At 42.1% G+C, this 26,442-nt stretch overlaps 1 protein-coding gene across 1 annotated transcript in view; it reads right to left on the bottom strand.

The window, feature by feature from the left end:
- SHOC1 (shortage in chiasmata 1) overlaps window positions 1-26,442 on the bottom strand; it is a 350,430-nt gene that overhangs the window by 311,007 nt on the left and 12,981 nt on the right. Inside the window, 1 exon segment of the mRNA XM_089445717.1 lies at window positions 8,536-8,628. Coding sequence (XP_089301843.1) covers window positions 8,536-8,628 — 93 coding nt within the window.

The following is a 26,442-nucleotide window of genomic DNA, read 5'->3' on the forward strand; positions in this document are numbered from 1 at the left end:
TTGGCTAGACCTAGAAGAGAAAGGGAGAGGTGGAGAAAAAATGTTCTTTGAATGATCACCTATTGGTGGACCAATGCCTAATCCCTTGGGGAGAATGGAGTCTAGGAGAATGATGAGAAAGGAACTCGTATTTCAGTCAAGGAGGCCTTAAGGGCTACTTCACTTGGCCTTTAGGGCAAGAAGAAGAGACCCCAAAGCATTTATACTTCGCTTTGCAAAAGGAGATGGATTATAAAGATAAATTCAATGGTGGAATTATCCCTAGGATATTTCATTCAAATACATGGCCCAAACATTGAGAGACACTATATAGAAACAATCATTCCACAATTTTGCAATTATCCCTAATATAGTGAAAATCCCATTCAATGCATATGACAAAAGTAAAACAAGAATAGCATTAAACGTGTGTACTTACTTGTAATAGAGCATATCCAACCATCAACAATTTGACAACAAAGAAGCTCCAAGATAAAATACTCCAATCCAAACATCAAAATTCATCCATGCTCTAATTCATCATCCCAAAAAAAGTGTGAAATTCTCTAAAAAGAAAGATGATCCAATCCAAAGTGATGATACAAATGAATTCATGTATCTCCTATTTATACACTGATTAGGGGTTCAAATTTCCTAATTTGAGCCTACATTAGTCCATCAACTAAAATAATGTGCAAATAACTATCTATTGGTGACAAGCCCACCAAACTAGCTCGTAAATAAAATAATAAGCCTCCCAACAGGTCGAATAATCTATAATGTATGTTGTTGGGCTCTCTAAGAGGCTTGATGAAGTCCATAAGTGACAAAATTATGAGTTGGACTTTCAAAAGTCAGGGACAAGGGGTTAGCCCTTTGTTCTCCACATAATAAACCTGTGGTGCTCCCAATGGCTATGAGGGCACATAAGGGACCTCTGGGTATCCAAGTAAGTCGAAGATGCCTGTAGACCATTTGTAAGGGCTCAGATGACGGTGTAGGTGATTCCACATCATCCTACAAGTCTTGGGTCAGCCGCCAAGTGCATGGTACATCTGTGGGGTTGGCTGAGCAAAGAAGAACCAGGTGCATCTTCCTCGTCCAATAAGTGAATCTCGAGCAATCTCTGAACAGATGGTGGCATGTGATAAACGGTGAATGGAGTAGAGAATGAGAACGAACAGTTGTAGTATACCTAAGGGGAATCATATGGGGTACAGAGGAGGTACCCAAGGGAATAATGTGATGTAATAATATAATGGGCCATAGTTAACGAATAAAGTGGTTAACCCACATTATGCTAGGGACCACAAGTAGTTAGGGAATAATGTAATAAGCCCATTGTAATGGATGTATGGTGTTGATAGACCCATGGTATTGTATGTATGAAACCTATATAGAGGCTAGAGACTCCCCATTGAGGGATGTCAAAGATTGCTTTTTATTGACAGACATTAGCTTGTGGAGTGTTATCCTTCCTTAAGGAGTAAATTACCATGGGTCTCTCAATACCATACATCCATTATAACGAGCTTATCACATTATTCCCCAACTACTTGTGGTCCCTTGCATAATGTGGGTTAACCACATTATTTATTAACTATGGCCCATTATATTATTACATCACATTATTCCCTTGGGTACCTCCCTCTATACCCCATATGATCCCCCCTAGGTATACTACAGCAACCTTGGGCCACATTTTGGGGTACAAGGATAGCTAGTAGAAGGGAAGCCCACATTTGGGTATATAATGTATAGGAGGGGGCAATCATGGTACATGAGGTGTCTCGACCTTGATTTTTCCACCCTTCTTTATATGTCTTTTGCCTTTTCATGATTTGTCTTTAATTAACTACTCACGGCTCAAGGGGTAAGAGCATGATGTATGAGATATAGCAATGGATACCCCCTTTTAAGGTAGGGCGGTTCATTGCCCACCAGGGGTTGCAACAATCATGGTTCCTATATGATGAAGGAGGCTCATAGAACCTATAAGAACCAGGGTGATGGCCATGATGACGGGGTAGAGCTCATGTGTTGGCTTTCGCCCACATGCTAAATGTGTTTGTTCCAGTCATATTTTGCATTTTGTGGTACATTTTCCTGTTGAATGTGGCCAATTATGCTTTTACTTTTCTTTTTAGCTGCATCAACCTTTGGGGCATCATTCCAGGCCTGACCCAAGGTGTGGGCAAGGAGAAGGGGAGCGCTAGCCCTATCTAGACCCAGTGGAGTAATGTGGACCCAGGTGGGAGAAATGAGGAATGGAGTTATAATGAGTGGAAAGCGTACAGTATATGTGGATGAGGGAGTGGGACCACACGACCAAAATCAGGGTTTCCCATGAAATACCATCCCTATAGCCAAATGGTTAGTAAAAGAGATCCCACAAGACTAGAATCCAAGGTTAATATACAAACGAGGTCTAAGGGACAAGAGCATAGACCTAGCCTATTCTTTCTGCTGAATCCCCCCATCAATCCATGCCCAAAAGTGTCCATGATAAACAAACTACAATACTCAATTACCAAATGACAAGGCATACCTTTAGGTTTGGGAGGCGCACCTTCAAACATACGATCATGACATATGGGTGAGGGACCACATGACTGGCTCAATTGGCGGAGAAAATGGCACAACGAGCTAGTTGGTGGTTGCAGGGGGCTGTTGGTTGCCAGCTGAGGACCATCTTGGAGAAAAAATTTCTCCTAGGGATATCACCCACAAAATGGTGGGTAATAGGTAGCATCACAATTGAATTTGGGCAACCATCTATTCTATTTTTCAGGTAATCGTTTGGGATCATCGCTCAACTTCAAGGGGGCAAAGACACTAACCAAATGCCTTTCACTTTTGGTCATCTTGGGTCGGTCTTATTTTGGGTCAGTGCTAGAGGTAGATGTCATCTTTGGGGTAGGTTCACTGACCTTTTCAAATTCTGGGATAAGAGCGGTTCCAACAGGTGATAGAGTTCATTCTCTCCTCCTCGCAACAACCCTAGTTAAAGGAGGAATATTGTCACCTTCAAGAAAACTAGAGGTTTTGACAATGAATGCATTGAAATTTCGAAGTCTGACACATCAGAAATCCCTACTGCATTATCTGGTTTATTATCTCCTACTTGTTCTTTCCATTAACAAGTTATTTATAAATATAAATACCGAAATAAACACAAATGCAACCTTAACACATACAAATCAGCAACTGAAATAACTGAGACAATCACACAAGGGACACCGTTATTTTTTTACAATCGTCCCCGAAAAAACCCAATGCGGGAAAACCGGTGCAGCAGATATTTCGGTTTTATTATTATGCAGTTTCTTAATACAACTAGGGTGTCAGAAATGGCTCACCCTTCAGATATTTTCCATGGCAGAAGTACCTCTCCTCGGAGAAAGATATTCCGACTAATCAGCAACCGGATGATTGATCCCACAACAACTTAGAAAGTTCCTTAGCTGGACAGCGAAAACTGCTCCAAGCTTCTCTCTAAAACTGCATCACCCTCTTCTGCTTTGCGTCTGCCTCTCAACGCCCAGTCTGCCCCATGAAAGTTCCTCAGCGCTGCCTCTTCAGCCCAGCGTCAGCTCTACTAGCCTCTGCTACTTTTGCGTCAGCCTCTTGGCCCTTTGCATCACCTGCGTTGGCCTCCTCAACCTCTGCGTTAGTCCTGAATACCTCTACATTAGCCTTCCTAGGCTCTGCGCTGTCTCTCTGGCACTTTCTCTGCCTCTCTGATATGTATTCTCAACCTTCTGCCTAACTGCCCCCTCGCTGCAACAAATCACTAACTCGATTCTCTCAGCAAACCCTGCCCCAAAAAATCGAATTCTTGATCAACTTGGTGAGTCTCCAATTGACCCTCAAGCCTCCTCTTATACTTTTCCTGTTGACGATTCAAAGGTCAAGATTAAGTCCCTAATCAACGGATAAGATTAGATTTGGCTTGATCCTCATCCTTTAGAACTTTCTCACCCTTTTTATATTAATACACATTAATATTTTAATTTTCCTAAGTTTAGACTTGGGGTCTCATTAAAAATATTAATTATTTTAATATCTCTCCATCCGGGTGGAATTTCCCCAAACGAATTTTGGGTCTTGGAGATCTTATGTGCCTTAGCCTCTCCACCAATTTTCATGGCTAGAGCACATCCGATGCTACCACAAATCAACAGAATGGAGTCGCTAGAGGAATATTTAAATTGTGGTCAATGAATCAATTCCTCAATGATTCACTAGGGACACAAACATGATTCCTCCCTTGCAACGGTGCCAAAATGTTACCACTCAAACTAGCAGGGGTCCTAGGATGGGATCCTAGAAGGGAAACTACTAGGTCAAGGGCAACAATGGAGCAATAATCCATTGTCACCACAACTATGGCTCCCTGCTCTTTATAGACTTTCACCAATGGGAGGAGACCCGATATGAAGGGAATCACCTAGATGAATCGTTCAATAGAGGGAAAAGACTCATTCCTAAAGAGGCCTATTCATAAAAGGCTCAATATATGGCTTGCTTGCCCAAGAGGCAAGATGAAAGGTTCTCTTAGAAGGGCCAAGAAGAACCTAGGGGCTATGTTTTGAAAATCAGACTCCTTAAGGAGGGACCTAGTCCTAAAAACCCTTGTGAAGACTTGGTTTCCAAATGGTCTTTGAAGAATTACCTTCCAAAAGTTATGGGACCACACAAGACCAAGTGAGTTAAGTCAAAGGGATAGGATTGAGAAACCAATGATATGCTTGACCTAATTAGGGAGAAGAAGGGGATCAAAGAGAGAATTTTCAATGAAGGGTAATGCAATGATCCTAATGAGGTTACTAGCCTAAGGGAACTAAGGGCAAAATTCGGTCTCAAATCTAGGACTTGGGATATCTCGAGATCCAACCGTCAGAATGGCTTCAAATTTGGAGGAAACCTAGGAGACTCACCATCCCAGTAGATGCCAAGAGATCGAAAATTTTGAGTGGATGGTTTGCAAGAAATTTGATGCCCTAGGAGACCCAATGGGGCTAGACCTAGAAAAGAGGAAGGTGAAGGGAAAACATGAGCTTTAAGGTGATCACCAGAGGAGGATTAGTGCTTTGTCCTTTGGGAGAGATGGAGGCATGGAAGATTAGAGTTTGGATTGATTTCCACTTGTCAAGGTGGCCTAAAAAGTAACTTCACTAGGCTTTAGGGCTTAATGGAAACAACTTCAAGGTCATTTACACTTCATTTAGCAATATTTGGTGACTTATCAAGACAAATTCAACAAGATTGCCTCTAGGAACATTCATTCATTCAAACATGGCCCATACATGATACAACACTATTTAGAGATTCAATTTCCACAATTTCGTTACAAGAAAAGCAACAAATTAACCCTAGAATAGTGAAAATCCCAACATCATGAATGCAGCAACATAAATAACAAGAATAGCATCAAAATAGTACTTACATGTAAGAAGAATATATCCAATCACCAAGATATGCCAATCATAGAAGCTCCAAGACAAAGAAGATTATCCAAACATCAAAATTCATCCATTCATCCCAAAAATCTCATCCTCAAAAGATAGCAAAAATCTCACAAGAAGATATGATCCAATCCAAGTGATGATGATCCAAATGATTCATCTCACTTCTATTTATACACTTCCTAATGAATTTGATTTAGCTAATTAGGCCTAATTTAGCCCCTAGAATAAAATAATGTGCATAATAACAACTTTTGGTGACAAGCCCACCAAATAGCTCAATAATACATGAGTAAGCCTCTCAAGAGGGTCGAATGATCAACTAAGTGAGTCATTGGGCCTTTGAGGAGGCCTAATGAAGTCCAAAAAGGTGCCATAATGTAGGAATGGACTCCCATCATAGTGGACAAGGGGGTGGCCCCTTATTCTCCAAGCAAAAACCTGTGGTGCTCCCAAGTGGGTGTGGGGGCACAAAGTCACCCTCATGGGTCTCCAAATGGATCGAAAATGCCTATAGACCATCTATAAGGGCTGGAATGATGACATAAGCCTTGCCTCTGTAGCGAGGAACAATCTTTAATGGACCCTGGAACATCTGCCAAATGTATGGTACATTTGTGGAGCCAATTGGGCATGGTTTACCAGGTGCATCATCCTCATTCAAAAAGGTGGAATAGGAGCAATCAACGAACACTATTGGGGATCCATGAAGTCATCTCAGCTATGGTGGAGGCCCATGGCTCTCAACACTCATCCTACAAGTGCCAATGTGGCCCTCTGGAGGGCTAAGACCCTGTGGAGGGCTAGGACCCCATATAGGGAGACCAAGCCCCAAATGGGAATCTACCTACAATCTTGCATAAGATCTTAGGCGTCCCCTCGCCCTCCAATACAAAAAATCATTAGAATAGTCAAGTAAAATAGCTTACAAGTCATGGAACCAGTGGGGCACTTCATGGTGGCATGCCCTTCCATAGTGTGCTTTGATAAGTACAAGTGTCTCCAAGCTCAAAAAGGGGGTTAACCAAGGACCCTATTAGGTGGTTTCAACCTCTAAAGGGTGTGGCATGTCCATAGTACATCCTTTAAGAGGTAGGTGGCAAATGATATAATGATGGAACAGAGTGGGGATCGGGAATCATCCACACCACATGTCAAGGTACATTGGGTAGCTATAACAAGGGAAGCACACACCTGGGTATATGAGTGTAGGAGAGAGCAAATCGTGCTACATGAGTTACCCCAGGCGTTTGTTTTTCCACCCTTCTTCATATGCCTTTTTCCTTTGATTTATTTTTCTTTATAACTGCTCGGGGTTCAGGGGATGGAGAGCATGATGTGTAATATGTAGCAGTAGATAGCCCTTTGAGGTGGGGCAGTTCATTGCTCACCAGGGGTTGGGACAATCATGGGTTCCTTAATGATAGAGGGGGCTCATCTAGGACCCATAGGAACCAGGGTGATGGCCATGGGTAAGGGGTAGAGCTCATGTTTGGATTTTGCCCACGTGCTAAATTTGTATGTCCCGGCCATCTTTTGCATTTTTTGATACATTTCCTGTTGAGAGTGGCCAAATTATGCTTTTTCTTTTCTTTTTAGCTGCATCAACTTTCACGGCATCATTCCAGGCCCGACACAAGGTGTGGACAAGCAGAGGGGGAGGCTAACCCTATATAGACCCAGTGGAGACATGTTGACCCGGATGGGAGAATAGATGAATGGGGCTAAAATGAGTGGAAGGGGAGTGATGTAGGTGGTATGAGAAGCAGGACCGCAAAACCAAAATCGGGATTTCCTATGTAGTGCCAACCCAAAAGGTCAGTAAAGGAGATCCCATGGGACTAGGATACAAGGGTAACCACGAAAACGGGCAATGGAGACAAGAATACAAGCCTAACCCACTCTTTCTACTGAATCCCCCCACCAATCCATGCCCAAAAGTGTCCATGACAAGGAAAATTACTCAACTATACCAATGAAAAGCCATACCTTTGGGGTTGGAAGGCCCGCCTACAAACATACATTCATGACAAGTGGTTGAAGGACCACATGGTTGGCTCAAGTGGTGGATAAAATGGCATATCGAGCTATATGGTGGCTGCAAGGGGCTGCTGGCTGAGGACCATCTAGGAGAAAAAAATTCTCCTATATACACTACCCATAGTTGGTGGGTAATATGCCTCTCTATGCTTGGTTTTTCCATGTGCTTCATTATACTCTACCCTTAAAATATACTACAACATGTGCCAATTTCCTTAGGCCTTATTTCATGCTATGTTCTCCAATAGTCTGTTGGTCTCTTCTTCAACATTTGCTGTGTCACACAGATGTCAGCACTCTGAAGCTCTTACCATGTTAGATAATAGATAAATAGATAGAGATCTTTTCTAGCGGGTGGCCACATGGGACAAAGGAAAACTTGTTCTGCACAATATTTTCAAAGATCTTAATGCCAAATATTACAATAAACAAAGATAATGGTGTAAAGGTGGGAACCACATCATTGTCTCAGCCTACTCATCTGGCTCCAGTATCCTTCACTTTGCATTGGAGGGCAGCTGGTCCACTAACTGTACTCTCAGCAACCTGATTCATCCCCACATACATATACACAAAAGCAGAATTACAGAGAGAGAGAGAAAGGGGAAAAATTACTTTATATCATTCAATACATACAAGGGAGACGATGTCTTGAATATCAATTCCCATACGACCACCTTATTTAACTAAAACAAGACTTTACCTGATTATGACTTGACATTATTTATGACATATGATTTGATAAAATTAAGGCAATATTTAAAACCAGTGTACAAAACCAAAATATAATAACACCATTAAATAATAAGTTGTCCCTAACAAATCTAATCAAGAGCCTCTTCTTTCTCAAGGCATCTTCTAACTTTGTCAGTTAACAAAAATAATAATGATAGCACTATGTATATGCATAGGCATAAGTGTCATTATAAAGCCTCAGAACAGCTATAACATTGCAATTGTAACCACACAGAAAACATATGCTGAGATTCAGAATCTAGATAAAAAATTTAGGGAAACTAAAAAACTTAAGAACGTTCAAATTGCAAACCTGTCTTGAACACAATGATGAATCGCCTTCTAGTGAAATGGATGGTATGTATCCAAGATCTAGCATCATTTGATAAGAATGAAATGTTTGTCCCTATACAATTCAAAAAACAAGATAAAGAATATTGTAAAACCACCACACTTAAATAGAAGCCTAGGCAACACTTTTGGAGAAACTTGAAACTGCTCAGCATTTTTAACAGGAACAATGAATCATTAGTTGTTTTTTAGGGACATTAAAGCATCTCCCATGGAGAGAAGCTTAAGAGAAGTACCAGTGTTAGAAAAGGCACTCCATTAATAAACAAAATTATTAACAAGCCATTGTATTTGGCTCATATCAATATCTGGAAAAAATACCATTGAAGAATTTTCAGACACTGATGTTGGAAAATTGGGTTTTAGTTTATGGTCCATATAAACAAATAAATAAATTCACGCAGATAATAAGAATTCAAGAGATTTTTTGGAGATTTAATAGTGTTCTAGACACAACTAGTGTTTAGAAGAAGACATGGGAAATCTAAGACACACTTTTTGAATTTTTTTGACTATGCACATTGTTACCACAAAATCTAGCAGGCCTTGATGAGGGAAACCCTAAAAGACAAAAAGCTAGACTAAGTGCTAACGATGGGGGCAATGGCCCACTGTCTCCACAGCCAAGGCCCCCTGCTCTTTACGGATTTTCACCAATGGGAGGAGTCCTGATAGGATAGGATCACCTATGAAAGGTATTCTAAGGTTAAGGTATAAGGTGATAGGCTAGAATCTCTCAAGAAAGACTCAAATTTCAGGTATAAGGCTTCACTAAGAAGCAATATGCTTTCTATAAGAGACCTAGGAAGAAAATGCACAAAACCTAGGGTTTGTTGATTTTGCTTGAGTATTGGAATTCCCAAGGTCAAGGCAATGGAGAGAAAAGGCTTCTTAAGATATACTTCAACAAGTACTAAGTTCATACAACCTTCAAGAAAGCCCTCAAGTTGAGGAAGAGAAAGCTAGGATTTCCCTCTTAGGGCAAGACCTAGGGCAAGAGATTTTATGGATGAAATTTAAGTGGATGCCCACCAAATTTATAGGTCAATTAGCCAAGACCCTCCACTTGATGTTTAGGCTCTGAAGCCTCCACAAGACCACTCCCCTAAAATTTCGCTCTAAGCCCTAGTTTTGTCGTCCTAGCATTGAAAGGACCAAAATTTCAAGAGAAGAATTTATGGATGAGATGTGAGAATAATAACCAAGGACTTGGACAAGTGCCTTGTCCTTTGGGCATATGGAGTCAAGGATGCTCAAGATAAGTTGAATTTGTTTCTAAGGAGGCCAAAAATTGATGCCCTAGGCATCAATTTCCAACGATTACCCATTTCTAAGGAAAATGGAGTTTGATGGAGAGTTACAAAAATTCCTCCACTAGGAATATTTATTACATGTTATACAATGAGTAATATATGCAATTCTCAACTAGATAGCCTTTAAAATTTATTTTCAACAAATTAGGGCATAAACAAGCATAATCTAGAAGCAACAATTCCATACATTAGACAATTCATGATAAAAAAAATCTTCAAGAATAGGCTCTTACAAGATAACATGTAGTATATCCATCCATTCACCAAAGAAATAACTCCAAAGACAATCGAAAATAGCTTCAAAAATCAAAATGCATCCAAGATACTCCAATAGCCAGAGAAACAACAAACGTGAATTCCTTTAAGAGGTCTGAAATTCCCAATTGTCATGATGATTGATCACAATGATGTGATCTCAAATATATGTAAGTCTTACTAAATCAAATTAGAGCAAGAAGCCCCTCCTAATTCATGAAGTGATGTGAAAAATCATTCTAGGTCTCATGTTGACCTAGTAGCCAACATAAAATCATAACAATTAATCCACAAAGAGGTTGAAATTCTAGTGTCATGCATGTTGGCATGCGTTGATCTACTCCAATGCCAAAGTGAGTGTAGAGGGCTCCAAAAATCATGATCTAGGGGTTTGTTAATTTTTGTAGCATCAAATGTGTTCGAGCCGCGAAATTTTGTAGAGAGGCTAGAATACAGGAGATCTCAAAAAACCAAAAATCGTTTCAGGAAATTCCGCCTAGAAGTGACTTAATTATATTATTAGCATGTTTTTTAAATATTTTTTAAGTCTAAATTTAGGAAATATGGTTGATTAATCAAAATTAATTAAACCAAGGCGTGAATGATCTATAAACTCACACGGATCGACTTCAAGTTAATCCTAGCCATCGATTAAGATTTAATCTTGGTCGTTGGAGTCCCAACAGAGAATTATAAGAAGAAGTCAATGTGGGCTTGGAGAAGACACTTCAGAAGTTCGATTTCTATGCAGATACTCAGTTGCCCAGGTAGTTCGATTTTCTCAGAAGCAACAACTCAACAGAGAAGCTAGATCTAGAGGGTGAATAGCAGGTGGAAGAGGAGGGCAGTAGCATTCCAGTAAGCTTTACGCAGAAGGTGATGCAAGGAGCTCACCGTAGAGGTTGGGGAAGCGATTTTGGAGGCAGAAAATAGTTTTGGCATGAGAGAAAATTCTCACTATATTTTTGCCAGCATTTTCCTCTGATTAGATTGCTATTTGGGCATCTAAATTGTTGTACTCATAATTGTTGTTGAATATTAATAATAAAACCGTCATCTGCTGCACCGGTTTTCCCAAGTTGGGTTTTTCCGGGACAATTGTCCAAAAATAATTGTATCAAAATTATTGTGTGTGTGCTAGAATATCTCAGTTTCCAGTATTTTATTTTCCGCGGTATTTTTATGGTGAAAATTGCAGTTGTGATTTTATTCGTTATTTGTCGTAGCAAATAAACTGCATAATTAATTTTTGAGTTAGAAGAATAATTTCCAGTAGCTGCAATAGATAAAATTCCACAAGGTTGGACCCTAGACCTCCATGCAAATCAACCTGTGGACCCCAGTTTTGTGTTTGGGGCACAAAATGGATCTCATGGGTCTCCGAGTTCAAAATAACCTAGTTCTACTCCAACATTGAGAGCTTTAAGGATTGTGCTAGCCCTCCCATGCCTCAAGGGCTGAGACAAACCTCATCTAGGCCTCAGATCAATTGCCAATCCATGTGTACACTGCTAAGCCGGTTGGGGCATGTCATCCAAGTGCATCATCTCATGAATAATGTGGGGCAAAGTGCAAACTGTTGGGGTTGTTGTAGGTACCCATAGAATGGAATGATGATTTGCAAGTGATAGGAGCCCCATGGCTCTCAACACTTCATTTGTAGGATGTCATAATGCTCCTCTAGTGGACTTGGGCCCCAATTAAGTTGCCCAACCCATGATGAAAACCATCTGCCAATCACACATAATGTCCAGTGATGCATCTTCACCATTAGGTAAAATAATCATTAATGCATCTAAGTTGACCAAGCTTGTTAGTCAAGGGAAAATTGACACTTTATACGAGGCTTCCCTTCCAAATTTGGGGCTTTGATCATGTAATAGTGTTACCTCCCTAGGTAGGGGTGGCTAATAGATGATCCTATTAGATGTTCCCGACCCATAAGGGGAAAGACAGATCTGTAGTACATCCCAAAATCAATAGGTGTCATGTGAATAATGATGGAATGAAGGGGGAAAGATGGGTCTCTGAGCCAAATGTCATGGTCAAAGGAGTAGGAATAATGGGGAGATCCACATTCTGGGCATACAAATGTGAGGAGGGAGCAATCATGAATGCATTAGTTACCTTGACCTTTTCTTTTCCACCCCCCTTATTGACTTCTCCTTTTCTTGATTTTTCTTTGCATAACTGCTCGAAGCTCTAGGAAATGAGAGCATGTTGTGAATGATGTGTAGCAGTGATTACCCCCTTAGTGGTGGGGCGATTCATCACCCACCAGGGATTGGGACATGCAAGGGTTCCTTTTATGATGTGGTGGGGCAACATGGGCCCTAGGAACCGGGCACTGCCCATAATGATAAGGGGTAGAGCTCATGCTTGGCTTTTGTCCACATGCTAATTTTAATGTCCCAACCATCTTTTGCATTTATAATTTTCTTTCTTTTGTTCTTTACTTTTGGTCGTGATATGCGTTTTTACTTTTCTTTTAGCTGCATCTATCTCGCGAGACAAAGTTTCTAGGCCCAACCCAGATATATGGACAAGGGGAAGGCGAAGGGGTGTGCTTGAACCCAGTGGACCTAGAGATGGGAGATGGAGTACAGGGCTCGTAAAGTACGAAGGGAAGTGATAAGTATGGAATGGGAAAACGGGACCACACTATCTCAATCGAGGTTTCCTAAGTAGCCCCCTTCCTAAAGCCATGGGCCATTAGGGGAGGTCCGTGATGTTCCCTCTACTTAAAATTACCAAGCAGCTACACCAATTTTGCCGAAGTACATAAAATTTTCAATGTTCCACCAAGTTTCTGGGACGGGGAAACGCGGGAGCAGGGATATGCACAAGGGGGACGTATATAAGCAACCCCAAAATTTAGGGAATTTTCGGGGAGACAAGGGGAGTCAAAGTCAAAAAATTATAAAATTATAAATTATTAAAAATTTAATATATAAAACTAAAAAAATAAAATCCCAAAAATATGTCAATAACTAAATAGAAAATCTTAATAATTATGAAATGTACATCTAAAGACTAAATATGATCATTATTACATATTAGACTATTATCATTTATGAATTATCAATGATCATTTGACATTTTTGCATTGTAAATCTAAAAGTAAATCACTAAATTGAATCCATCATTTGACATTATGCAATGTTCCATCTAAATTCATCATTTGGCGTGATGCAAGGTACATCTAAATTAAATTAATAAATTCATTATTTGACAATTGAAATTATGCAATGCACATCAAATTTTCAAAAACGATAAAAAGTAAATTCATCATATGAAAATGACAATGACATTATGTTGAAGTCTAAAATAGCCATAGAATACTAAACTAAAAGTAAACATAGAAACCACTGAGCAATGAAATACTACTAAATTTCTCAAAAAGTACTAAATAATATTAATAAATATTAAGTTTTGATATACTTTTTTTTGTTATTGTTTTTAATTTTTTTTAAGTTTTAAATTTTAATATAATTTTATTTATTTATTTATTTTTTAAAAAATCAAGTTTTGACAAATTTTAAGTTTTAATATAGTTTCATTTTTTTCATATATTTAAATTTGTATTTTTTTTAATTTTTAATGTTTTATAAAAATTATTAGACAAAAAATTGGGGGGACGCATACGCATATGTGTCCCACCGGCATCCCCCCGTCCCCCCGGCGCCCCCCTTGCGTCCCCTCGGCGCCCCCCTGCAAAGGAGTCGCGTTTCGTCGCCGAAAAAACGTCCCCCCAGAGTTTCACCAAAAAGGGGACATGAGGGAAACGTTTCCCCAGGAGTTTCCCCGCCCCCAGAGCGTGGGGGACGCATCCCAGTGGAACACTGAAAATTTTGGCTCACAATTTAGGAAAAGCGGGTAAAGCCAAAGAAGAAATTAATTTTTGGTAGAGAAGGGACCCCACTATAGAGAAAAAGGGGAAATTGTCGATCTCATGGAAGGTGGGGGTCACTCCATGAGAAAATACGTACCCCTTGAATAATTCGACTTGGAGAGAGGAGAGGGAAGAAGGAAGTTCGATGGGGTGGAGCCCACAAGGGAAGAAGGGGCAGAAATTACAAATAGGAGTTGGAGCACTCATTTTGGGGCTTTTGAACCTTTGACATTTACACTCACCTAGCACGCTTGAGCTGTTGAGCCAAGTCTACAAATGTTGTTCAGCACACGAGATTTTCATGCGAGAATCTCAACCTACCTTCGGTGGACTTCGAGTGCCAGCCCAAGGAGGAGATACAAACTATGTGGGGAGTTGTTCCAGTGATTTTCTCAAGTAATTCGTGAGAGTTTTACAGCAAACTGGGCACAGTAAGGGGAATACGCACTTCTTGGGAGAGCTGGTTGTGGAGTAGCGTATTTGTTGGGCTTTCCGGAAGAGAATTGGGCTACTTTTTGCTGAAGATTTGGGATGCTGGTGGGGCATACTTCTATGGAGTTTTTGCTGTATCATTCTCACCGTCTCAGGAGCTGCGTTGGCCTACGCAGAGGCTATTTCTGGGCTACACATGGGAGTTGGGTGGATGCACATTTGGCGCTGAATGGAGTTGGTGTTGATTTGGGGTAGCATCGGATGTGCTCTAGCCATGAAAATTGGTGGAGAGGCTAAAGCACATGAGATCTCCAAGACCCAGAAATGGTTTGGGGAAATTTTACCCGGTGAAGGAGATATTAAAACAATTAATACTTTTAATGGGTTCCTAAGTCTAAACTTAGGAAAATAAAAGTATTAATGGATATTAATATAAAACTAGGTTAGAAGGTTCTAAATGACATGGTTCAAGCCAAATCTAATCTTAGCCGTTGATTAGAGATGTAATCTCGGTCGTTGAAGACTAAACAAAAAAGTATAAGAGGAGGCTTGAGGGTCAGCTGGAGATACAACAGAGTGATCAGTTAGTTCGATTTTCAAGAGCGGGGTTTTCTAAGAGAAATCGAACCAGTGATCAGTTGCAGCGAGGGGCAGTGAGTGCATAGCAGCGCGTCAAGTCCTTCGCCTTAAGAACCGTGGCTATCCCAGTCGACCCAACTGATAACGAAAAGTATGAGGATGTGATGGCCAAAGCAAAGTGCATAATCTTTGATGGGGTCAAGGATCATGTAGTTCAGCATATTGCCGAGAAGAATACGACAAAGGAAATGTGGGACACCTTGACGACATTGTATCAGGGCACTTCCGTGCAGAGGAAGATGCTACTGGAGAATCAACTGCGGTCGTATCAGATGCAGAAGGGGGAGCAGATAGATCACTTCCTCCGCAGGTTGCAGGAGATCCGAGACCAACTGACTGCCATAGGGGCCATGCAAGATCAAGAATTAACAGTGAGGACCACCCTAAACGTCGTCTCCGAGGAGTGGGAGACATTCGTCCAAAGAATTTTGGGCAGAGCGAATCTTCCATCTTGGGAAGAACTGTGGGCAACTCTTCGCCAAGAAGAGATCAAACGGCTGACCAAGGCGGGAAGTAGTGGCAAAGGAACCTGAGTCTAGAAAGAGGAGGAAGAGGATGCGGCTCTAGCATCTGCGAGGCAGCAAGGGAAGAGGAAGAAAAAGGACCTCTCCAAGATTAAGTGCTTCAACTGTGGGGAGTTGGGCCATTATCCAACCCAGTGTCCTAGGAAGAAGAATAAGGGAGAGGCATCTGACTCCAAGGCGGCGCCAGCGAAGGTGGAGAAGGAGGTAGAGGATGATGACGAATGTGCCATGAGTGCTCATGTACCTCTAGAGAAGAGGTGGGGTGACATCGAGCTGTAGTCATGAGGACTACAGGAAATGTGGGGCAGGATCCTTGAGGTACCCAAACTCTTGGATCATATCTGGCTACAGGAGCCACAAAGAGACAATAGTAGGATGGCAGATGTCGGTAGAAGAAGATGCAGAGGGAGCGACGAGAGAGCTAGAGTGTAGTAGTCCCCAGCAGCACAAAGAGGGTTGCATCAATGCGAGAGGCACAGAGGAGGTTGCAACAGTGCAAAAAGGCACAAAGGAGGTTGCAACAATGCGAGAGGCACAAAGGTGGTTGCAGCAACGTAGAGGCAACAGAGGGAGCACAGGATAGCGGCAGAGAGAGCTTCAGCATCAGGAGGGTTTCTAGCTTTACAAGGATGTCAGTAGTTGGGTAGATCAATTACCATCATCTCAGTAACTGAGTTGCAGTGCAGCAGTAGCAGTGGTAGTGCTATGGGCAGCACGATGCAGCATGATGAGAGAGGGCTGCAGTGCAGATGCAATGTTGGGAGGAAGGACCAATAGTAGCACAGATGTAGAGGGAGCTGCCATACAGATGTAGTAGTGGCAGTGGTAGAGCCATGGGCAGTAGTACAGGATGCAGCAGTGCAGAGGATGTTGGGCAGGAAGGCCAAGCATCAGCACAGGTACCGGTGCCAGATGATTAGAGTGATGCTCAGTGGTGGAGTATTACTAAAGCACATTCCTCGCTAAGAGTGAGTGTTGATTTTGGGTAGCATCGGATATTCTCTAGCCATGAAAATTGGTGGAGAGGCTAAAACACATGAGATCTCCAAGACCCAGAAATTGTTTGGGGAAATTCTACCCGGTGAAGGAGATATTAAAATAATTAATATTTTTAATGGGTTCCTAAATCTAAACTTAGGAAAATAAAAATATTAATGGGTATTAATATAAAACTGGGTTAGAAGGTTCTAAATGACATGGATCAAGCCAAATCTAATCTTAGTCATTGATTAGAGATGTAATCTCGGACATTGAAGACTCAACAAAAAATTATAAGAGGAGGCTTGAGGGTCAGTTGGAGATACACCAGAGTGATCAGTCAGTTCGATTTTCTAGAGCAAGGTTTGCTAAGAGAAATCGAACCAATGATCAGTTGCAGCGAGGGGCAGTGAGTGCATAGCAGAGAGGCAGACGCGGAGCTAGAGGAAGCCACGCAAAGGCCAGCAGTGACTGCGCAGAGGGTCAGAGGGCCTGCATGAGTGACGCAGAGGCTACAGAAGTGACGCAGGGGGCTAGAGAGGTTGCGCAGAGCCTCAGAGGGCTGACGCAGAGGCCATGAGGGTTGATGCAGTGCCTCAGAGAAGCATAGGAGAGGGTTTCGTGGAGCAGACTTTCAGAATATCTGCTTCCGAAGAGAGGTATTACTGCCAGATTAATTTCTCTATAGGGTGAGCCAGTTTGGCACCCAGTTGTAGTTAGAAAAGTTGCATAATAATAAAACCCTCAGAACCACAGCACCGATTTTCCCAAGCTGGGTTTTTTCAGGGACGATTGTCCAAAATAACGGTGTCCCTGGTGTGTTTGTCTATTTCTTTCAGTTGTTGATCTATAGATGGTTGAGACTGCATTGTGTTTATTTCAGTATTTATATAGTTAAATAACTTGTTCAGTAATTAACAAGTAGGAGAAATAAACCAAATAGTGCACAAAAATTTCTAACGGGCTAGACTTAGAAATTTCAATAGTTGGGATTTGTGGGAGCATCCGGAGGAAGTTTTTGCTAGCATTTATCATCATTTTGTAGGGGCTGAGAGGTGATATTTTCAGGTGGGTCGAATTACCCAGCAATTGGAGGAGCACGTGGAAATTGGGGCAAATTTGGAAGGTTGGAATCAGGCCCAACCCTTTCTGGGTCTTTCTGGGTTTATTGAGGAGAGGCCAAGATTAATTTGGCAAAATTTTCTGAGCAGTCTAGGGGCCTCAAACAGGGATTTCTTTCCAGCCAACAGTGCAGATTTCCAGGGCAGCACAGAGCATAGAGGAGGAGTCACTTTCCAGCATTTGGGCACCTTGTTTTCTCACCTGGGGTTTGTCTAGCTTGCCTTTGGCAAGCCCAGGTGCACTTGTTCATACCCATTGTACTCCTACCATTACATATAATAAAATGGCTCAACTTCTTTGGAGTAAATCATGGATGTGCTGATATTTCTGTTGTGTTTTTGGTTTTTGGTTGCATGTGAGCATTTTATAGTTGTTATCACTTAATATTTCTATTAGGAATATTACAATGGTATCAAAGCTCATAGTCTTGGCTTAGCCTGTGGGAGAAGCCTTCAGTCTATGACACTAGAGGATAGGCAGAATATCACATACAGGAGGCAGAGGTACAAAAGCAAGGAAAGATAGCTACAGATTACCCCTGATCCAGAAACCCTTGAGCAGGAGGTTGAGGAGCCAGATATGGGGGATAATCAAAATGACAAAGGGAATAAAGAGGAGGAATTTGCCCAAAGCCTCTTGAAGGCTATCCATGACTTGTCTAGGGGCATTGATGAATTGAGACATTAGAACAAGAGTAACAACAAGGGCAAGGGCATCCAGGGAGACCTCCATTTGGGTGAGGGTTCAAGTACCTCACACCACCAAGCCGCAACCCACATAACACGCCTCACATTTCTAGCACACCGCCCAAGTCGACTATCCCTACGTTTTTGGCATCAGGTGCTGGAGGGCCGCAAGGGCAGGAGGACATGCCCATGGGAGACTACTTTGTGGAGTACCTTTCCTATGGGGTTGATTTTAGAGAGGCCATCACCTTCAAAGATTTTTGCCACCTTAAGGGTAACAACTGTTGACTTGGGGTAGCATCGGATGTGCTCTATGCCTCAAATTTTGCAAGGAGGCTTGGGCACATGTATTCCAAAGAACCTAGAAAGCGTTTTGGGAAATTCCACCCATAAACGATTTTATTAAAATAATTAATATTTTTAATGGAGTTCCTAAGTCTAAACTTAGGAAACTTAAAATATTAATGGGTATTAATCTAATTGTGGGTGTAAGTTCTAAAAGAAAACGGAGATCAAGCCAAAATGATCTGAGCATTTGATTAGGAGTTAATCTAGGTCGTTGGTTGTCCAACAAAAAGATATAAGAAGGGGCTTGAGGTTCATTTGGAAAACGCACCGAGAGATCAAGAGATCGAATTTCTGAAGTGAGAATTTCTCAGGAGGAAATTTTGATCGAGTAGATTTCTTGCAGTTGAGGGGCAGGGATAGCATCCGGAGAGAGAGAGATTTTCTCAGTCGGGGAATCATTAGCAGAGAAAGGTAAAGGGAGATCCAACAGTGGCAGCGCTAAGCCAAAGGGGCTGACACAGAGCCACGCGGAGGCAGCACAGAAGCCAAGAGGGAGTCTGAAATTTGCAGAGGGAATTCGAGTTTCAAAAGCCGGGAGCCGAGGTGTGAGACCGGGAGGCAGAAATCAAATCACCTGGGCAGCAAATCGACTAGCCAGAGGATTGACGTTGTCCCCAGAGAGCTTGACATTGGGCTGACGCAGATACTGCACAAAGGCAATGCAGATGCAGCCAGAAAAGTCGAGGCAATCTTTCTTGGGGTTGGATCAACCAGGATTTCCAATGATAGTGTGAGGTAATCTCACAAATCTCTCTGTCAAGTTTATTCTCTGTAACTGGATTGTCGGGAAGGCTTCTAAAGATGTATTCAGAATTTACTACTGCTTAATAACAATAAACCCTCAGAACTGTTGCACTAGTTTTCCCGCATTGGGTTTTTTCGGGGACATTTGTCCAAAAATAACGGTGTCTATTGTGTGGTATTTTATTTCTTGTTCAGTCTCTTGTTTCCACATAATATTTAATTAAGTGAAGGTTACAATGCACGTGTTACGATATTTGCCATAGGAAACTGCAAGTAATTTGTTTAAAGGAATTTAACAAATAGGAGTAATATCATTATTTGTTGCAGTAGGGGTTCCTGTTAAGGAATTTTCACATGCTATCAGAGGTGCAGGTGAAGCAAGAAGAGCAGAGCCAGTAGATCCAGCGCTGAGCAGAAGAGGGGGTTCGAAAAAGTTGCAGGGGGCAACAGTTCGAAACCCCAGAGGGTTGACGCAGTTCTTAGCCAAATGGCAAATTTTCGAGGCAGTCTCTCTCCGAGTGAGTTGACAGAGAGCAAGACTTCCAGTTCGAATTTTTGTCGTGACAAAGGGAGCAGCACTGAAGCCTCAGCGTGAGAGAGCTAGTGGGACGTAGATTTTCAGCAGGCAGATTGTTGGGCTGAAAAACGTCAGAAGAGAGAAGAGAAGCACTTTGAGGGAACTTTTCCTCAACAAACTTCCCATTGAGAAGTTTGTTTTCTCATCGACTGAGCAGCAGCGTTGAGAAGCAGAGAGGGGATTTTCGACATATGGTAGAAATGGCAACTAGTGGCTTGAGGGATTAGGACAGGCTGGACGGAGCATCCAACTATGTTATCTGGAAGGCTAGAATGTCCTTCCTTCTAGATTAGCATGCCCTCAAGACGTACATCGACAGCGTGGTGGCTGAACTAGCAGGATGCAGATCCACTAAAGAAGTACAGAGTTGAGCTGGCGAAGGCCAAGAGGATGATTCTCGATGGATTCAAGGATCACGTGGTGTGCCACATTGCTAGCAGAGGGACTGCTAAGGAGATGTGGGATGCCTTGGCCACCTTATATCAAGGATCTTCTTAGCAGCAGAAGATGTACTTGGAGCAGAAGTTGAGATCCGCTCAAGATGCAGAAGGGAGAGTGTGTATCCATTCCTCACGAAGCTGAAGGAAACCCGTGATGAGTTGTATGTTGCGAGGCATACACCTCAGTATTCAAAGTTGGTTAGACTGGCCCTCAATTCTGTTTTAGATGAGTGGCAAGTCTTTGTCCAGAGTATCTTGGGCAGAGCAGCGTTGCCGAATTGGGATGAGATGTGGGCAGCTCTAAAACAAGAGGAGCTGAGGAGAGACTTGGTCAAGGTCAAACTTGACGGAAGCAGCAGCAGCAGTGGGTCGAACCCCAAGGAGGAGGAGGATAATGCAACCCTTGCATCGAAGGGATAGCAGGGGCAACAGAGACGTAAGAAGGACGTCTCGAAGATCAAGTGTTTTAGCTGTGGTGAGATGGGTCACTACACTACTCAGTGTCCTCTTAAGAAGAAGGACAAGGATGAGAAACACGATCCGAAGGCACCGCCTGCGAAGATCGAGGAAGAGGAGTTTGCCATGATAGCCGAGATACCTCCAAGAGGGAAGTGGGATGATTTGGAGTTGTAGTTCGAAAGAGCTACAGATGGGCAGGATCCTTTGGGAGTCCACGTCTAGGATCATTTCCTTGCTATGGGAGCCCATATCGGAAGTAGCAGGATGGACTAGTGTTGGATGATGCCGAGGAGTGTCGAAGAGACAGTTACAGTGGCTAGGAGTGCCAGAGTCTGAACAGCGTAAATCAGAGTTAGCAGCAATGCAGATGGCACAGAGCAGAGGTCAGCAGCAGCACAGTAGATTCAGAGGGTCAGTGCAGAGACTAGCAGAAGTCAGCTCCAGCATTCATATGGTATCATACTGGACACAGTTAGTTCAGTAATTTTGGATGTTTTTCCGTTGCTATAAGAAATAGTTTGCAGTGCAGTGGCAGTTGGCAGTGGCAGTGCTAGCAGCAGCACAGATGCAACACTTGAGAGGGAGTTGTAGTACGGATGCAGTGTTGACAGTGGCAGTGTCAGCAGCAGTAAAATTGCAGCAACAGCGCAGTGGTTGGTGGACAACATGTCAGACATCAGCAGTGCAGAGGATGATGCTTCAAAGTCAGAGCAATATGCAACAACGTATATTGCTAGAGCACATTCCTCGCTAAGAGGGAGTGTTGATTTGGGGTAGCATCAGATGTGCTCTAGGCCTCAAATTTTGCAGGGAGGCTTGGGCACATGTATTCCAAAGAACCCAGAAAGCGTTTTGGGAAATTCCACCCATAAACGATTTTATTAAAATAATTAATATTTTTAATGGAGTTCCTAAGTCTAAACTTAGGAAAATTAAAATATTAATGGGTATTAATCTAATTGTGGATGTAACTTCTAGGAGAAGACGAAGATCAAGCCAAAACGCTTTGAGCCTTTGATTAGGAGTTAATCTATGTTGTTGGTTGTCCAAAAGAAAGATATAAGAAGGGGCTTGAGGGTCATTTGGAAAACACACCAAGAGATCAAGAGATCGAATTTTTGAAGTGAGAAGTTCTCAGGAGGAAATTTTGATTGAGTAGATTTCTTGCAGTTGAGGGGCAGGGATGGCATCTGGAGAGAGAGATTTTCTCAGCCAGAGAATCATCAGTAGAGAAAGGCAGAGGGAGATCCAGCAGTGGCAGCACTAAGCCAGAGGGGCTGACGCAAAGCCATGCAAACCTCTCTAGTTGATCATATGCGCTCTGATACCATGTGAAAAATCGGAAACCTGATTCCTATTGCAACAACTGGAAATAATTCTCCTAATTGTTAAATTAATTCTTAACAATTTATTTACTGTTTGCTATAACAAATATTGAATCAATCACACTGCAACCTACACAAATAAACTGCGGAAGAAATAAACGTTAGAAGAAATACTAGCACACATACATAAAATAACAGTGATTTTTGGAACAATGTCCCCGGCAAAACCAAACTTCGGAAAACCAGTGCAGTAGCTAAGGGTTTTATTATTATGCAGCAATGAAATAATCTGAGTACAACTGGATCTCGAAACTGGCAATCCTACAGAGAAAAATTGGCAAGAAAAATCTAGTGAGGAATTTCCTCACTCCACAGGCAAATCCGGGCTTTGACCTCAGCTCAAATTGAGTCGTCCAAATTGGCTATGCGCAGTCACTGCGTCACCCTAGCGTAGTTGCACCTACACTCAGCTCGAAACAACTTCTCCTCAAGCCATGTGGGAAAATGTCTCTCCCAGCTTCTAGCACTGAAACTCTGCTTCTCCCTAGCAATTTCAAAATTGCCTCTAGAGGCTACTGCGTTGCTCTACGTCAGCCTCACTGTGGCTCCTCTGCCTCTCTGCAAATGCACTCACCGGAACTGGAATCCTTCCTCCAGATTCACTGTCCCTGCCCCTCTCTCACTGCTTCGATTTCTTGGCTCTCTCTCTGACAACTAAATGTTGCTACTTAGGAAATTGATCTGCTCACCTGCTCAAGTGATTTCTCCAAGCCTCGTCGACTTCTTCTTATAATCCTCGGTTGAGACTTCAACAGACAAGATTAGATCTTAATCGATGGCTAGGATTAACTTGAAGTTGATCTGTGTGAGTTTCTAGAACATTCACACCATAACTTAATTAATTCTGATTAATTAGTCATATTCCCTAAGTTTAGACTTAGGAAATATTTAAAAACTGACTAATAATCTAATTAAGTCATTTCTAGACGGAATTTCCAGAAACGATTTCTAGGTTTTGGAGATCTCATGTATTCTAGCCTCTCCACAAAATTTCAAGGCTAGAACACATCTAATGCTACAAAAACTAACACCTTCCAACTTATTTTCAGATTTCATAGAGGAGGCCATGAATCAAGGAGGACTCAAATTAGTGTTTCTTGAAAAGTGATCTCAAAGTTCCTTTGTTTAGCAAAGCTCTGATACCATGTTGATTTTCTAAGTGCAATGGAAACTAGCATAGTATTTATGAAAATATACTAATTACTTTTGATGTAGATCTTATTTTACTTTTATTCCAATATATCATTGAGTAATTTGACTTCAGAAATTCAACCATAAAGAATAGTAGAATAGTAGAGATCACAGTGCACAAAGAAGAGACAAAATTTACCCTAGAAAAACACAACAACTTTTTCAATAGAGAAATTAATTTTTCAACAAGAGACACACCTAGACCTATGATCAAACCTAGTCTTCCATGTAAAATTTGCACAACCAGAATCTCTACTGCAGCAACTGATGATATTACTCAAATTTGTTAAATTCCTTTAAACAAATTACTTGTAGTTTCCGACAAAAAATATCGTAATACATACACTGCAACCTTCACTTAATTAAATATTATGCGGAAACAAGAAACTGAGCAAGAAAGAAAATACAACACAATCGACATCGTTATTTTTGGACAAATGTCGCCGGAAAAACCCAATGCAAGAAAACCAGTGCAGTAGTTCTAAGGGTTTATTATTATTAAGCAGTAGCAAATTCTGAATACCTCTCGGGTTATTTAATTACAGAGAGAGAAATACTGGCAAAAATCTTTGTGATATTACCTCACACAATCACTGAGAAAATCCCAACTAATCCAAATACTAGATGAAGTGCCTCTGGCAGGCCCTACGCTGCCTCTGTGCAGTCCTAACGCAATCCCTGCATCAACCTCTCTAGGCACTACATCACCCAGTCTGTTGATTGATTTGCTGCCTAGAGTCTCTGCTCTCAGCTTCTTGGTCTCACACCTCGGCTCCCGGCTTCTGAAACTAACTCTCCCCAGCAAAATCTTCGACTCTCTCTCACCCTCTACACTGCCTCTGCGTGGCCCTTCGTGGCCTTGCGTCAACCTCTGCGTTTGGGTTACTCGATCACTCTCTGCCTCTCTCTGCTAATGATTCTCCAGCTAAGAAGATCTCTTTCTCTCCGGATGTTATCCCTGCCCCTCAGCTGCAAGAAATCTCCTCGATCAAAATTTACTCCTGAGAACTTCTCACTTCAGAAATTTGATCTCTTGGTGTGTTTTCCAAATGACCCTCAAGCTCCCTTAAATAATCTTCTCGTTGACATTCAATGACCCAAATTAAAAGCTAATCAAGACTAAGATCATTTTAGCTTGATCCTCGTCTACTTCTAAAAGTTACACCCACAATTAGATTAATACCCATTAATAATTTTAATTTCCCAAGTTTAGACTTAGGAGCCCATTAAAAAATATTAATTATTTTAATAAAATTGTTTCTAGGAAGAATTTCCCAAAACACTTCTGGGTTTTTTGGAATACATGTGCCCAAGCCTCCCTACAAAATTTGAGGCCTAGAGCACATCTGATGCTACCCCAAATAAACAATCCCTCTTAGCGAGGAATGTGTTCTAACAATATGCACTACTGCATATTGCTCTAACTCTTAAGCATTGTCTTCTGCGTTGCTGATGTTTGACAGGCTGTCCACCAACCATTGCGTTGTTGTTGTAATTGTACTGTTGCTGACACTGCCACTGTCAACACTGCTTCTGTACTACAACTCCCTCTCAGGTGTTGCATATGTGTTGCTCCTATCACTGCCACTGCCAACTACTACTACACTGCAAACTGTTGTTGCTACTCTATCAACAACGAAAAATCATCCAAAATTATTGAACTAATTGTGTTCAGTATGATACCACGTGAATGTTGAAGCCTAACTGCTGCTAGTCTCTGTACTGACCCTCTGAATCTATTGCATTGTTGCTGACCTCTGCTTTGTGCCATCTGCACTGCTGCCAACTCTGCTCTGCGCTGCTCAAACTCTAGTGCTCCTAGCCACTGCAACTATCTCTCCGACACTCCTAGGCACCATCCGACACTAGTCCATCTTGCTACTACTGATCTGGGCTGTTGTAGCAACGTATAGGTCCAAGAGGTGGACTCTTCAAGGATCCTGCCCATCTCTAGTTCTTTCAAACTACAACTCCAAATCAGCCCACCTCCCTCCTGGAGGTATCTCGACTGTCATGGCGAACTCCTCCTCTTAGATCTTCGCGGGCGCAGCCTTTGGATCGGGTCCCATCCTTGTCCTTCTTCTTGAGAGGACAATGAGTAGCGTGGTGACCCATCTCACCACATCTGAAACACTTGATCTTCGAGACATCCTTCTCACGTCTCCGCTGCTCCTGCTGTCCCTTCAATGCAAGGGTTGCATCATCCTCATCCTCCTTGGGCTTCGACCCACTGCTGCTACTAATTCAGTCAAGTTTGACCTTGACCAGGTCTCTCCTTAGCTCTTCTTGTTTAAGAGCTACCCACATCTCGTCCCAATTTGGCAATGTCGCTCTGCCCAAGATACTCTGGACAAAGACTTTCCATTCATCCGCAACGGAATTTACAGCGAGTCTCACTAACTTTGAATCCTGAGGTGTGTGCCCCGTAACCGACAACTCATCATGGGTCTCCTTCAGTTTCGTGAGGAATGGATCCACACGTTCTCCCTTCTACATCTACACAAATCTCAACTTCTGTTCCAAGTATATCTTTCGCTGCTCAGAAGATTGGTGATACAATGTGGCCAAGGCATCCCACATCTCCTTAGCAGTCCCTCTGCTAGCAACGTGACATACCACATGATCCTTGACTCCATTCAAGATCATCCTCTTCGCCTTCACCATCTCAGCGTTGTACTTCTTCAATGGATTTGCATCCGCAGGGACAGCTACCACACTATCAACATACGTCTTGAGGGCATGCTCATCTAGAAGGAAAGACATTCTAGCCTTCCAGATGACATATTTGGAAGCTTCGAACCTGTCCTAATCCCTCAAGCCACTGATTTCCATTTCTGCCGCAAATGTCGAAAATCTCCTCTCTCTTCTACGTTGTTGCTGGGCT

Source organism: Pinus tabuliformis, chromosome 9 (assembly GCF_031772625.1).
Source record: "Pinus tabuliformis cultivar Carrire ecotype Pingquan chromosome 9, CPIR1, whole genome shotgun sequence".
Classification (NCBI taxonomy): Eukaryota; Viridiplantae; Streptophyta; class Pinopsida; order Pinales; family Pinaceae; genus Pinus; species Pinus tabuliformis.